This window comes from Grampus griseus, assembly GCF_964374135.1.
Source record: "Grampus griseus genome assembly, chromosome: Y".
Classification (NCBI taxonomy): Eukaryota; Metazoa; Chordata; class Mammalia; order Artiodactyla; family Delphinidae; genus Grampus; species Grampus griseus.
Genome location: NC_139016.1, coordinates 1,475,526 through 1,487,912, shown reverse-complemented (window position 1 = coordinate 1,487,912; position 12,387 = coordinate 1,475,526). Strand labels below are relative to the sequence as shown.

Here is a 12,387-nt window from a genome sequence, read left to right as displayed (position 1 = left end):
ACGTTACGTCTTTATACAACAAATAGTGGGATCTTCCGTGAGTTTAGTAACCCCTCCGATTTGGAGCTATGAGGATCTTTTTTTTTTTTTCTTTGGTTGCGCTGGGTCTTAGTTGCGGCACGCAGGCTCCTTCGTTGCAGCAGGTGGGCTCCTTAGTTGCGGCATGCATGTGGGATCTAGTTCCCTGACCGGGGATCGAACCCGGGCCCCCTGCATTGGGAGCGTGGAGTCTTAACCACTGCGCCCCCAGGGAAGTCCTGCTATGAGGATCTTAAACCTTATTTCAAGGCATCTTCAAGAACTGAACCCTGATAGGAGAATGGGGCTTCTATTGGTGACCAAGCCATAGATCCTGTCCATCCTGTCCTCTTTGTCTCGTCCACGTTCCCTTGGAGGCCGAATGGACGGTGATGATGTCCATTCTTCCCCATCGGAACTCACAGATGCCCTGAGTCCCACGTGGGACATCCCCAGGGGTCCAGGGTAGCCCTCTGCTCTTGGAGGGGTGGGGCTTACCTGGGCACACACAACTCTTCCCTCACGCCCTTACATTGGAACTTTTTTTTTTGCTTTTGCAAAACCTGACTGCACCATTAAAATTTCTTCCATTTCGTGGCCTGTCCCATGTTCCACTCTCTTTTCAAAGACTGCAGTTTCTTATGGTGATTCCCTTTTTCCCATAACCATCTGTCTCTCATGTATGATGGGGTCTGTGGAATGGCCCACATTTGTCTTGCTTTGGGAGCAATGGATCCCTTCTTGGTCTACTTCACTGTTCTTTGTCTCCATGGAGGGGTTCTTTTCATCAGGAATACGGCTAAGTCCCATTCTCTGTTTTCTTTTGTGTGTGTGTGTTTTCTTTGTCTTTTTTCCCCCCTCTTTCAATAAGTCTTTTTTTTTTATTTATTGGAATATAGTTGCTTTCCACTGTTGTGTTAGTTTCTGCCGTACAGCAAAGTGAATCAGCTATGCATATACACCTATCCCCTTTTTTTGGATTTCCTTCTCATTTAGGTCACCACAGAGCACTGAGTAGAGTTCCCTGTACTATACAGTAGGTTCTCATTAGTGATCTGTTTTATACATAGTATCAATAGTGTATATATGTCCATCCCAATCTCCCAGTTCATCCCAGCTCCCTGCCTTTCCCCCCGGGTAGGTCCTATTCTCTTGATAGATGTGGACATGTTAAAAGTTTCTGAACTTGAAATTACCAACTTTATTTTATCACTATCCGTAACGCCCCTTAGATGAAGATGGGTTGCTTGCAGACCAGGAGGTCTTGTGGGAGAGGGGATGCATCTGAGAATGTATATCTGAGGCTCCTTTATCAACTTGAGCACCTCTGTGAACTGTTTATGTCTCTCTGGGGCCTGAGAATATCAAGGAGGTAGGATGTGGGAGCAGAGGCTGGGAGCAGATCTCAAGACTGCAGGGAGACTGTGAGATGGGGATGGGCTCTAGCCCCCTGATTTGTTGACTTTCCACGGAGGGGCAGCCTCTGTGGTCTCATTAGAGATATGACAAGCCTTCCATGTCTTGGATTTCTGCCGATATTTGGAAGACTTGGTCAAAGTGATGTCAGCTCTTGTAAAGGAAGAGCCATGCATCCCCTCTGAGGACCGGCTGGGCCTGGGCTAGTGGTGGGAAGATGCTGGTGGAGCAATCCAGGAGGAGCTTTCTAGTCTGAGCAAAGACGGGAGGCTGGCATCCAGTGCTGGGTGTCTCTGCCCCTGTGATCCCTCCACTGCAGGCACCTTCATCTTCTTCATTCCTAGTGAAACTAGGTGATGTTGGAAGACAGAGAAGTAAAAAGAGCCCCATTTCTGTGCTTTTTGCCTCAGTGTGGTGGTTTTAGCTCATGAGGAAGTCTAGAGGGTTAGGTCACGAGGAGATCTAGAGGGAAGGTCAGGATGAGGTCTAGCTGGGTGATGAGTATGCACTGCAGACACGGGCACCGAGCATATGTGAGCAAGCCTGGGACACGGGCACTGAGCATACGTGAGCAAGCCTGGGCACCCAAGCGTTAGAGGACTGGAGCCCTGACTGGTGTCACCTCCTTTAGGGGATGTTTCTTGAGCATCAGGTATGGCATCCGTCAGCACCAAATTTCTACTCTTCTCGAGTTAAACAGAGAGTAGACAGCACATCCTCGCCCACTTGTGTCTCCTTTCCCACTAACGTTCTGATGTCCCTGATTGAACTCTCCCCGAGGGACACAGTTCTGACCCTCCCTGTCAATCTGGTCACATAGGGAGTCTTACCGCCTCTGTGTGTCTTTGAGGGGATAGCTGAACATATCCTGAGAGGGACAGTTTTTCTTCTTACGTGACAGCTGGAGACAAGGTCACTTAATGAAACATTATCATTGGGCAGAATGCATTTTTCTATTAAACACAGACTAAGAGATGGGTTTCATCAATTCCACACTCTCAGTCCCGAGGCCATGAATATTTACAGAATAATCAATTACTTGCTGAAGAATTGAAATGATAGTCTGGGTCCGAGTCCAGCCCATTAGTGTTGCTAAGAATGCATGAATTATTCAGGTTCCCATCTGTTCACAGTACCTTAGTTCCTACTGTTTCAAAATACTGTTTTGGTGGAAGATCCCTCTTTATTCATAATTCTTAATAAGCGGTCATCTAAGGTCTAGACCAGGGGTTGGAACGTTTTTTTCTGCTATAGGCTGGATGGTAAATATTATCATAGTTCTCTCATGCTGATCAGCTCTGCCCTTACAGCAGGAAATCAGCACGGCCAATACTTAAAGTACATGGCTGTCTAAGCGATGGGCCACATCTGGCCCCGGGTCCGTAGTGTGCTGGCCCTAATTTGGGTCCAGTATCTTTTTTTTTTTTTTTTTTTTTTTAAACAGGTGGCAGTTGTGTTGCTTCTCGCAGATCTTTACAATCTGGTGGCTAGGGTGCTGTCTTCAGGGAGCGGACCTGGATGTGAGAGGTTGTCCTTCCCACTCGACTTGGTGCCCCTGAAGCCTTGCACTGCAGCGCGTATAAAACCTAACCCCTGCTGCACGAAGGCTGAGCGGAAGGCGGACCCACTGCGTCTGAGCCCTGCTGCTGTCGTGGCGGAGTGTTTCCGGGTACGCAGCCAGCACTCCGGAGATATATGGGCAGCACTGGCAGCTGTGTAGGGTCAAGCATCCCATATCCAGCCCATAAGAGGCAGCTGCTGAAGATGACCTTTGCCCCCAAAGTGCCTCTCCATCCCTCCCACACAATCCAGCCCTGACTGTCTGAATATTTTTTTCTTTGATTTCTTTTTAATTCTTTAAATTTCTGTCTTCTGTCGGAGCATAGTTGATTTACAGTGTTGTGTTAGTTTCAGGTGTACGGCAGAGTGAATCAGTGATACGTGTACATATATCCACTGTTTTTCAGATTCTTTTCCCATAGAGGTCATTACAGAGTACTGAGTAGTGTTCCCCGTGCTCTACAGTAGGTCCTTGTTGGTTATCTGTTTTATATCTAGCAGCGTGTATAAGTCAATCCCAAACTCCAAATGTATCCCTCCCCCCTGGTAACCACAAGTTCGTTCTCTAAGTCTGTGAGTCTGATTCTGTTTTGTAAATAAGTTCATACGTGTCAGTTTTGTTTAGATCCCGCCTAGAGCCGATGTCATATCCTGATTGCCTGAGCACGCAGTGAGCTGCCCGTCGGGGGACGCTGCTGGCCGTGGCCAGTTTGTCCTGCAGTTCCATCGCTTCTCCCCAGCCCACCCTCAGCTTTCTTTCTTCCTCTGGACACTTATGTCTTTCTGACTTCATTTGAGCTTCTGCTACGCCAGCCCTTGATGTCAAGATGGTCTCAGGCTGGAGGGTAGCCCAGCAGCAGATGGTGTTTTAATGTTTAAAAATTGCACAAGTTTCAGAAACAAGCTCATACGTGTCTGCAGCCCTCAGTTACCCCATGGATTCTTGTTTTTTTTGGTCTTTGATGCCCGGAACATTTAGGGATGGAAGACATGCTTCTTTGCCATCCTGCCCCTGCACTCCTGCAGTGCAGGAAGGCTCTCCCAGCAAAACCACGTCATAACCGCATAATGTTTATTTCTTTGAGGAGCTGGAGGTGCAGAGGACTTCTGCGGCTGCATCTTCTTGATGTCTGCAGCTCTGAACTTCTCCGAGGCGGTGACAGCTTCTACATTCCTTTTCGTTCGCCCGCAGAGATGTCCTTTGCCACGTTTATCTTCAGCGGGGGCATTTCTCATTCCCCCGGGTTCACCACTTCTCCTCTCTTATATGTTTGTTACAGATACACCCGTTGCTGTAAACATCTTTTTTGTTGTTTTGTTTTGCAAAGGGCATTGCCTAGGTTCATTTGGGGACACTTGTCAGTGACACAGAGCACATAACACAGAGGAAAATAGTAGGGGATACTCTTAGAGTGTGTAAGTGAGACCACGGGTACGTAAACAGCGTGCAGAAATGCATGATAAAAGGATTGCTTGGTCGTGTACTTTCACGGAGACCTCAGTAGGCTTTGACCCGAGAGAACCAGCATCTTCCCAGGAGGGGCTGTGGCTGCAGGTGGGAGGGTGATGTGGGCAGGACCCTCCCAGGCCCCTCAGCGGTGTCCTCTTGCCCCCTGTTGGTTCTCTGGGCGTCAGGGCTCCATGCCCAGCCCGTGTTCACAGGTGCCAGCTCTGGCCTCCCTGTTGGAGGTCTCCTGTGACGCAGCCCCCAGGGAGTTTCAGGTGTGGCTTCTGCACAAGGTGAGAGGCGCTGCTTGAGGCCGGCTCCTTAGTCAGGGATGCTGCCTGGGAAGCAGGCTGGCCTGGCCTCTCCCCACCCCGAGCAGCAGATACATCAGGACCCCCTTAAAGTGAGGGCTGTCTGCGCACAGACGTAGGGAAGAACAGCCCGCCTGCCCTCCAGGCTCTACCCTCACGGTCAACACAGTTTCACCTCCTCAGGCATTAAAGAAACCTCATTCACTTTCTTTCGCCCCAAATTTCAACGGGGACACCCTCATCCTTCACAAGAGACCCATCGCCACCCTTCTAAGCGAACGTTCCCAGCATCGCACCCGCTGATTTTACGGAGTCACGGGTAACGGGAGGAGACATCTCGAGCTCATGGTGGGAATGTCCCGCGATGGTTTTTTTTTTTTTAATTAATTTTTTTTTTTTGGCCGTGCCACGCGGCTTGCGGGATCTTAGTTCCCCGACCAGGGATGGAACCCAGACCCTCGGCAGTGAAAGCGCAGAGTCCTAACCACGGGACCTCCCGGGAAGTCCCCCGTGATGGTTTTTATAGCTCAAGCCACTGTGAACAGAGCGGTCGCCTGGACCAAAAGTCTCTCGAAAGATCTATGTCTAGTCTGACATTTCTGCTGACAGTTTCACGCTCATATGCTCTTGGTGTCCCCGTGGTCCCGATGCCACTAGGTGCTTCGTGTCCCTGGAATTACTGAAAAGTAAGATGTCCCAGAAAGGCATCCTTTTGACCAATCCACCTAAAGAAAATGCATCTTCAGTGGATACGCTGAATCCGCTACAGTTGCTCCGATGGCCAAATTCAATGCCAGGACGGAAGGAGACACTTAGCGTGTTGTAGGGCTGTGTTTACTGTCTCAAGAAAACATGGTTTCACATGGGGTAGCTTCCTTACCCTGAATTGTATCTTTTCTTTTCCTTGTAGGCGGAAATAACGAAGGCAAAGCGGAAGAAGCTGTGAGAAAGATAAGAGAGGAAACCCTCAATGACAAAGGTACTCTACTGCCCGGTGGACAGATGGCTCTGCTGCTTGGTCTGGGGGCTGCAGGCCCTGGCGTGGGCTCAGGGACCCGGATGGTGGACGTGGCTCTGGGCAGCGGTGTCTCTGATTCTTGGGCTTTTCTCTGGGGGAGCTTTTGTCCTCCTTGGGGCGTGGAAGGTGGCAGCAAGCACGCTGCCACCGCGGCACCTGCTGGGGAGGGCGTTCCTTGTGAAACTGGGGCCCTTTTTCATTCCCTGTCGATCTCCAGGGCCCTCTGAGGCCCGTGTTCACTCAGGAACCGTTGGAGGCACCCTCCGGCAGGTACACCTACTTTTCTCGGGTTCTTGAAGGGAAGATGTACCAAGCAGGACCTGCCGGGTCTCACGGGGATCGGCGCTGCCCCGTCGTGCCTCCCCGGGGCCTCCTCTACCTATTGAACCCGGGGGATACACACACGGCCCTCACATCTTTCCTGATACCAACGCTCTCCGGTGCTTTCTGAGCCCAAGCCTGGTGCCTTATGTTCAAAAAAAGCACATGCAGGTCACGTTCTTGGCCGTCAGAGCCAGGGTGTTTCAAGCATCACCCAGAAGCTGAGGATTCCCATCTGTGGGCAGATGGCGATTCCCGAGAGACACATGAAAACCCCGGACGGACGGGTAAGGCCGTATCTGTCCCTTTGTGTCAAGACTCCCACTTGTGGGTGTTCCAGGTTGACCGTCCGGCCCTCTGCCCAAGGCTGGGGCGTGCTGACATTCCCAATGTCTCCCCTGCCCTCGTGGCAGGATGTCTTTCATCCTTTTCCTTTCCTCCCCCTTTTTTTTTTTTTTTAATGGGGGTAGAGTTGTTTTACAATGTTGTGTTAGTTTCTGCTGTACCGTGAAGTGGAGTTCCCTGTGCTGTACGGCAGGTTCTCATTAGGCATCTACTAGGATGCCTTTGATCTTGAGACAGAACACAGAGGGGCTTCCACAGCTCTCCTGCAACACCAGGCAGCTCCTGCAGACGGAGGCGCTGCTTCTCTCCCTCGCCTGCCCCGGGGCAGAAGTGGTCCACTGTTGCGACAGCTGATCGTGTCACATGGGGTAGTTTCCTACCCCGTCCCTAGTTTGCAGTGGCTCAGGGGGCCTCTCTCTCCAACGCCTTGGTTTCCACCCAGTGTGTATTTCCCGGGCCTCTAGCAGTAGCGTCACCAGGGGCAGGTGGTTAGAAGTGCTGATTTTCAGCCCTGAGCACGGAAACTTCTGCAGGCGGGGCCGGGAACCTGCATTTTCCCACGCCCTCCCCGGGAATCCCCCTGCCCCCCTCAAGTTTAAGAATCGCTGCTGTCGTGACCGCATGAAACCATAATTTCCAGACCAAAAGAGGAGCCTCGTGGGAACCGCCAAAGCGTGGGCTTCTTTTCATGACCTGAAAAACCGCTGGAAAGGATGAAAAAATAATTCACCCAAACTCGCTCGTGTTACAGCCCTAACCAGTCAAGGTGTCGAGGTTCATCTGGGGCTACGTGTGCTTCCGTAAAACGTGTAAGAGCTTCATGTGTTCTGACAGAGCTGTAATCCGCAGCCCTGATTGATGGGAGGAAGGAACGTTCTAGAACATCTTTAGACAGTTTCCTGGTGGCATCAGCTCTGTACGCTGCGACTCATGGTTTGTGCAGAAAGCTCACGGATTAAAGGGAAAACGCCTCCGTAGCAGCTCTGTGCTGGAGGGGAGGCCCCCAGGGCCTGCGCTGGGCAGGGCGGTGATTCCTGATCACCCAGGACGGTGATGTCAGCGTCCCTCTGGTCAAGGCTGGTGACAGAGCCTCGGCTGTGTCTGCTCCTGTGTCTTCATTTCTAGCAAGTGACACCAGGTAGATCCATGAAGTTTGCATCTGGGAGAAGTAGCCGTCGGGGCGGACAGTCAGTCAGGTGCACACCGACAGCAGAGAGAGCCCAGGGGTCTGCACAAGCCCCAAACCCCAGCCTGCCTGCACCCCACTTGCTGGCAGCCCCCTCCTCGGGCATCCGTGTTTATGGAAAGGGCGAGGCTGGGCGTCCTTGGTGGGTAGCAGCCCTGCGCTGGTCCTTGTGTTGCTTGGAGCTGCCCTTGCCCAGAAGCTGGCAGCGCTCAGGGAAGCTCAGGTTCCCCCTGGCCTGGGAGGGGACATGGGGGCCGGGGAGGTGTCTGGACACAAGCTGAGTGACCCCTGAGGTCTGCAGCAGGGATATGGTCTGAGCCAGGGTGAGCGTGGCCACTCCCACGGGGGCTGGTCCAGTGAGGGAGTGAACCCTTGATGACACACGCACACGTACCTTTTAAAATTCCTCTTGCGCGTTGAACCAGACATGAAGGCAGCGCTGTCCGTATTTTACACGAGAAGCCTGGCACTTGGAAGTCGGTCCGTGGACACCGCAGCCCGTGCACGCCTGGAGGGGTCCATGGGACAGGTGGGAGATGCTGAGACCTGGCCAGAGGAGGGTGGTTTGGTGGTGGTCCTCGAACTGTCGTTGCTGAATTCGCATCCAGCCTCGGGATTCCCCCAAGCCAAGGTCCAGCCAGTCCCGGGGGAAGAGGGGCACTCCCTGTGCCGGGGACCCGCTGTGCAAGGGCAGGGCCGGTGGGGACACTGGGTCTCCCTGTGCATCGGTGGCCGTCGGTCGGCCCTCACCCTTCCTCTTGGTTTAGCTCCCTGCAGACTCGGCCGGACCCAGTCTGGGTCGGGATGCTCTCAGGAGTGGAACCCACAGCCCTGCAGAGGTGCTTCTGTCCAGACTAGCTGCCCTGCTGCAGCCTCTGAGGGTCTTGTCCCCACATCCCCCGGCTTCCCACTTGGCCAGGGGGAGCCCCACCTGTTCCTCGCTTATGGCTCTTCCATGATTCTCTGGATTCTTCTCTTTTTTTTTTGGAGCAAATCAGCAGATAGCCTGAGACTAGCAGATGACTGTCGAGAACACAATTCTTTCTTTTGGAAATTTTTATTGGGGTATAGTTGCTTTACAGTGTTGTGTTAGCTTCTTCTGTACAGCAAAGTGACTCAGTTATACATAATACATGTATCTATTCTTTTTCAGGTTCTTTTCCTGTATAGGTCATTACAGAGTATTGAGTAGAGTTCCCTAACACAATTATTTCTAAATGCCGAATTTCTCTGTAGCCTACCTCCCCCCTCATCTCTGTACTGACCCTTTCTTCTTAGTTCTTCGTTGAATGCTTTCTGTGCTGTACCATGTGCCTTTGACATCACAGTCAGTTGAGGTCATGTTTGGGGCTGGGATGGGAGGATACCTGCCTATCAGTGTATAACTAGTTTGGCTTTCGGAACGATATATTCGCGAGTATGGTCTCAGGAATCAATCATTTCTCAACCTAGAGATTTCCAGGGAAGAGACTTTTCATACCTTATCACCATGTATCCATGGTACCAAAACCTTTATTGTTCTTGAGTAATTATGTGCTGATGCAAGCTCTCTTATTTGGAGCAAATAGTCTTGCTAATTTACCAAAAAAAAAAAAAAAAAAAAAAAACCCACCCCCAAATACCAATAAAAACCCGAACACCACAAAAAGAAACAGCAAAATGGCATAACAACGTTCAAATGAACCCAAATGGAAACAGATAATTTAAATACTTTTAAAAGGACTCCAGGCAGGTAAACTTTGCTTTGCCCATTTCACAGTGACACACGCAACCCACGAGGGAATTCCCTAGTCCCAAATCCTAGGAAATGTGGTGTCTGTTCTTTGTTTTTAAAAGGAGAAAGGCATCCCTTGCTTTGTGTCACTGTTCCACACTTTTCCACGGTCAGCAGTGTCTTCCTGGACAATTTTACACCTTTCTTAACGTTATTCTTTTAAAAAATCTTTTAAATTAAAGTATATCGTGTTAGTTTCAGGTGTACAGCACGGTGATTCAGTTATACATGTACATAGATTCCTTTTCAGATTGTTCTCCTTTCTCGGTTATGACAGAATATCGAGCAGAGTTCTCTGTGCTCTACAGTAGGTCCTTATTAGTTATGTATTTTGTATACAGTAGTGTGTCTGTGTTAACCCCAGACTCCTAATTTATCCCCCCCCGCCACCTTTCCCCTTTGGTAACCGTAAGTTTGTTTTCCATGTCTGTGACTCTGTTTTGTTAATAAATTCATTTGTATCATTTTTTAAAAAGATTTATTGATTACTTATTTATTTATTTTTGGCTGCGTCGGGTCTGAGTTGCAGCATGCAGGCTCTTCGTTGTGGCGCGCGGGCTTCTCTCTAGTTGTGGCGTGTGGGCTCTGTAGTTTGTGGCACGCGGGCTCTCTAGTTGAGGCGTGCGAGCTCAGTAGTTGCGGCGTGCTGGCTTAGTTGCCCCGCAGCATGTGGGGTCTTAGTTCCCCTGACCAGGGATCAAACCCGCGTCCCCTGCGTTGTAAGGTGAATTCTTTACCACTGGGCCACCACGGAAGTCCCTGTATCATTTTTTATTGAAGTATAGTTGATTTACAATATCATGTTAGTTTCAGGTATACAGCACCGTGATTCAGTTTTATACATATATTCCTTTTCAGATTCTTTTCCCATATAGGGTATTATGAGATACTGAGTAGAGTTCCCTGGGCTGTTCAGTAGGTCCTCGTTGGTTGTCTATTTTATATAGAGTGGTGTGTATATGTCAATCCCAATCTCCTAATTTATCCCTTCCCCCCTCTCTCCCATGGTAACCATAAGTTTGTTTCCTACGTCTGTGACTCTATTTCTGTTTTGTAAATAAGTTCATTTGTACCATTTTTTAGATTCCACATGCAAGCGATATCATATAATATGTCTTTCTCTGTCTGACTTACTTCACTTAGTATGATAATCTCCAGGCCCATCCATGCCACTGCAAATAACATTATTTCGTTCTTTTTTATGGCTGAGTAGTATTCCATTGTATACATGTACCACATCTTCTTTATCCATTCATCTATTGATGGACGCTTAGTTTGCTTCCATGTCCTGCCTATTGTAAATAGTGTTGCTATGAACACTGGGGTGCATGTATCTTTTCAAATTATGGTTTTCTCCTGTCTTTTTGATTTAACTTAAAATGGCCCTTATTGACAGTTTCCTGTTTCCTACAGGCATCCTTTTCTTTCCCCCTTTCATTTTTTTTAATTGAAGTACAGTTGATGTACAGTGTTATATATTTCACGTGTACAGTATAGTGATTCACAACTGTAAAGGTTATACTCCGTTTATAGTTATGGAAAAATATTGGCTATATTCCCTGTGTTCTACAACATAACCTTGTCACTTATTTATTTTATACCTAGTAGTTGGTGCCTCTTAATCCCCTCCCCCTATCCTGCCCCTCCCCCCTTCCCTCTCCCCACTGGTAACCACTCGTTTGTTCTCTGTATCTGTGAGTCTGCTTCTTTTTTGTTATATTCACTAGCTTGCTGTATTTTTTAGATTCCACATATAAGTGAGATCATAGACTATTTGTCTCTGTCTGAGTTCCTTCATTTAGCATCGTGCCCTCCAAGTCCATCCATGTTGCTGCCAATGGCAGGATTTCATTCTCTTTTATGGCTGAGCAGTATCCCACTGTGTATATATGCACCACATCTTCTTTCTCCATTCATCTGTCTGTGGACACTTAAGTGGCTTCCGTGTCTTGGCTGGCGTAAACGGTGCTGTTATGAACGTTGGGGTGCGTGTGTGTTTTCGAATTATGGTTTTCTCTGGGTATATGCCCAGGAGTGGGATGGCTGGGTCATATGGTAGCTCTCTTTTTACTTTTAAGGAAGCTCCATCCTGTTGTCCAGAGTGGCTGCACCAACTTACATTCCCAGCCACAGTGCAGGAGGGCTCCCTCTTCTCCACGCCCTCTCCAGCATTTGTTATTTGTGGTCTTTTTGATGACAGCCTCTCTGACAGTTGTGACGTGATGGTGAATGATTTAATAAGTGGATTTTGAAAAAAATGGACTTTTAATTTTGGAACAGTTCTAGATTACAGAAGAGCTGTGAAGGTTCCTGAGTCCCCACATACCCTATGTCTATAGTTCTCTCCATCCTTAATATCTTGTGTTAAGTTCGTGTCTCACAGTGAAAGCACCTTATTGGTCTATGATCCCTGACTAAAGACCTTATGTTTTTTCCGAATTTCCTTAGTTTTTACCTAATGCCTTTCTTCCATCCCAGGATCCCACACAGGATGCTACGGTAATATCTAGTTGTCCCATCTCTTTAGGCTCCTCTTGGCTGTGATCATGTTTTAGACTCTCCGTGTTTTTTGTTTTTTGTTTTTTGATGACCTTGACAGTTTTGCAGAGTGCTGGCCAGGAATTCTGTGGAATGTCCCCCTTTCATCTTTAACTTGGTGTCCTGAGGTAGACAGTGAGCAGGCATGCCTGGATAGACAGACACTAGACAGGTGTTCATACAGACAGATGATTTCCTGTGGGCAATTAGAAGGTTTAACAATGCCTGGAGAAAACCATAAGTTGAACAGATACATGCGCCCCAATGTTCATTGTAGCACTATTTATTTACAATAGCCAAGACATGGAAGCAACCTAACTGTCCATCAACAGATGAATGGATAAAGAAGATGTGGCACATATATACAGTGGAATACTACTCAGCCATAAAAAGAAAGAAATCATACCATTGGCAGCAACTTGGAGGGACCTAGAGATGATCATACAAAGTGAA

The 12,387-nt window shown here is 48.8% G+C and overlaps 1 protein-coding gene across 1 annotated transcript in view; it reads left to right on the top strand.

Annotated features, from left to right (window-relative positions):
• Positions 1 to 12,387, top strand: part of LOC309817722 (polyprenol dehydrogenase-like) — a 191,386-nt gene that overhangs the window by 34,397 nt on the left and 144,602 nt on the right. The window contains exon 3 of the mRNA XM_082646991.1: positions 5,663 to 5,731. Within this exon, the coding sequence (XP_082503117.1) occupies positions 5,663 to 5,731 (69 nt within the window). The remainder of the gene's footprint in view (positions 1 to 5,662; positions 5,732 to 12,387) is intronic.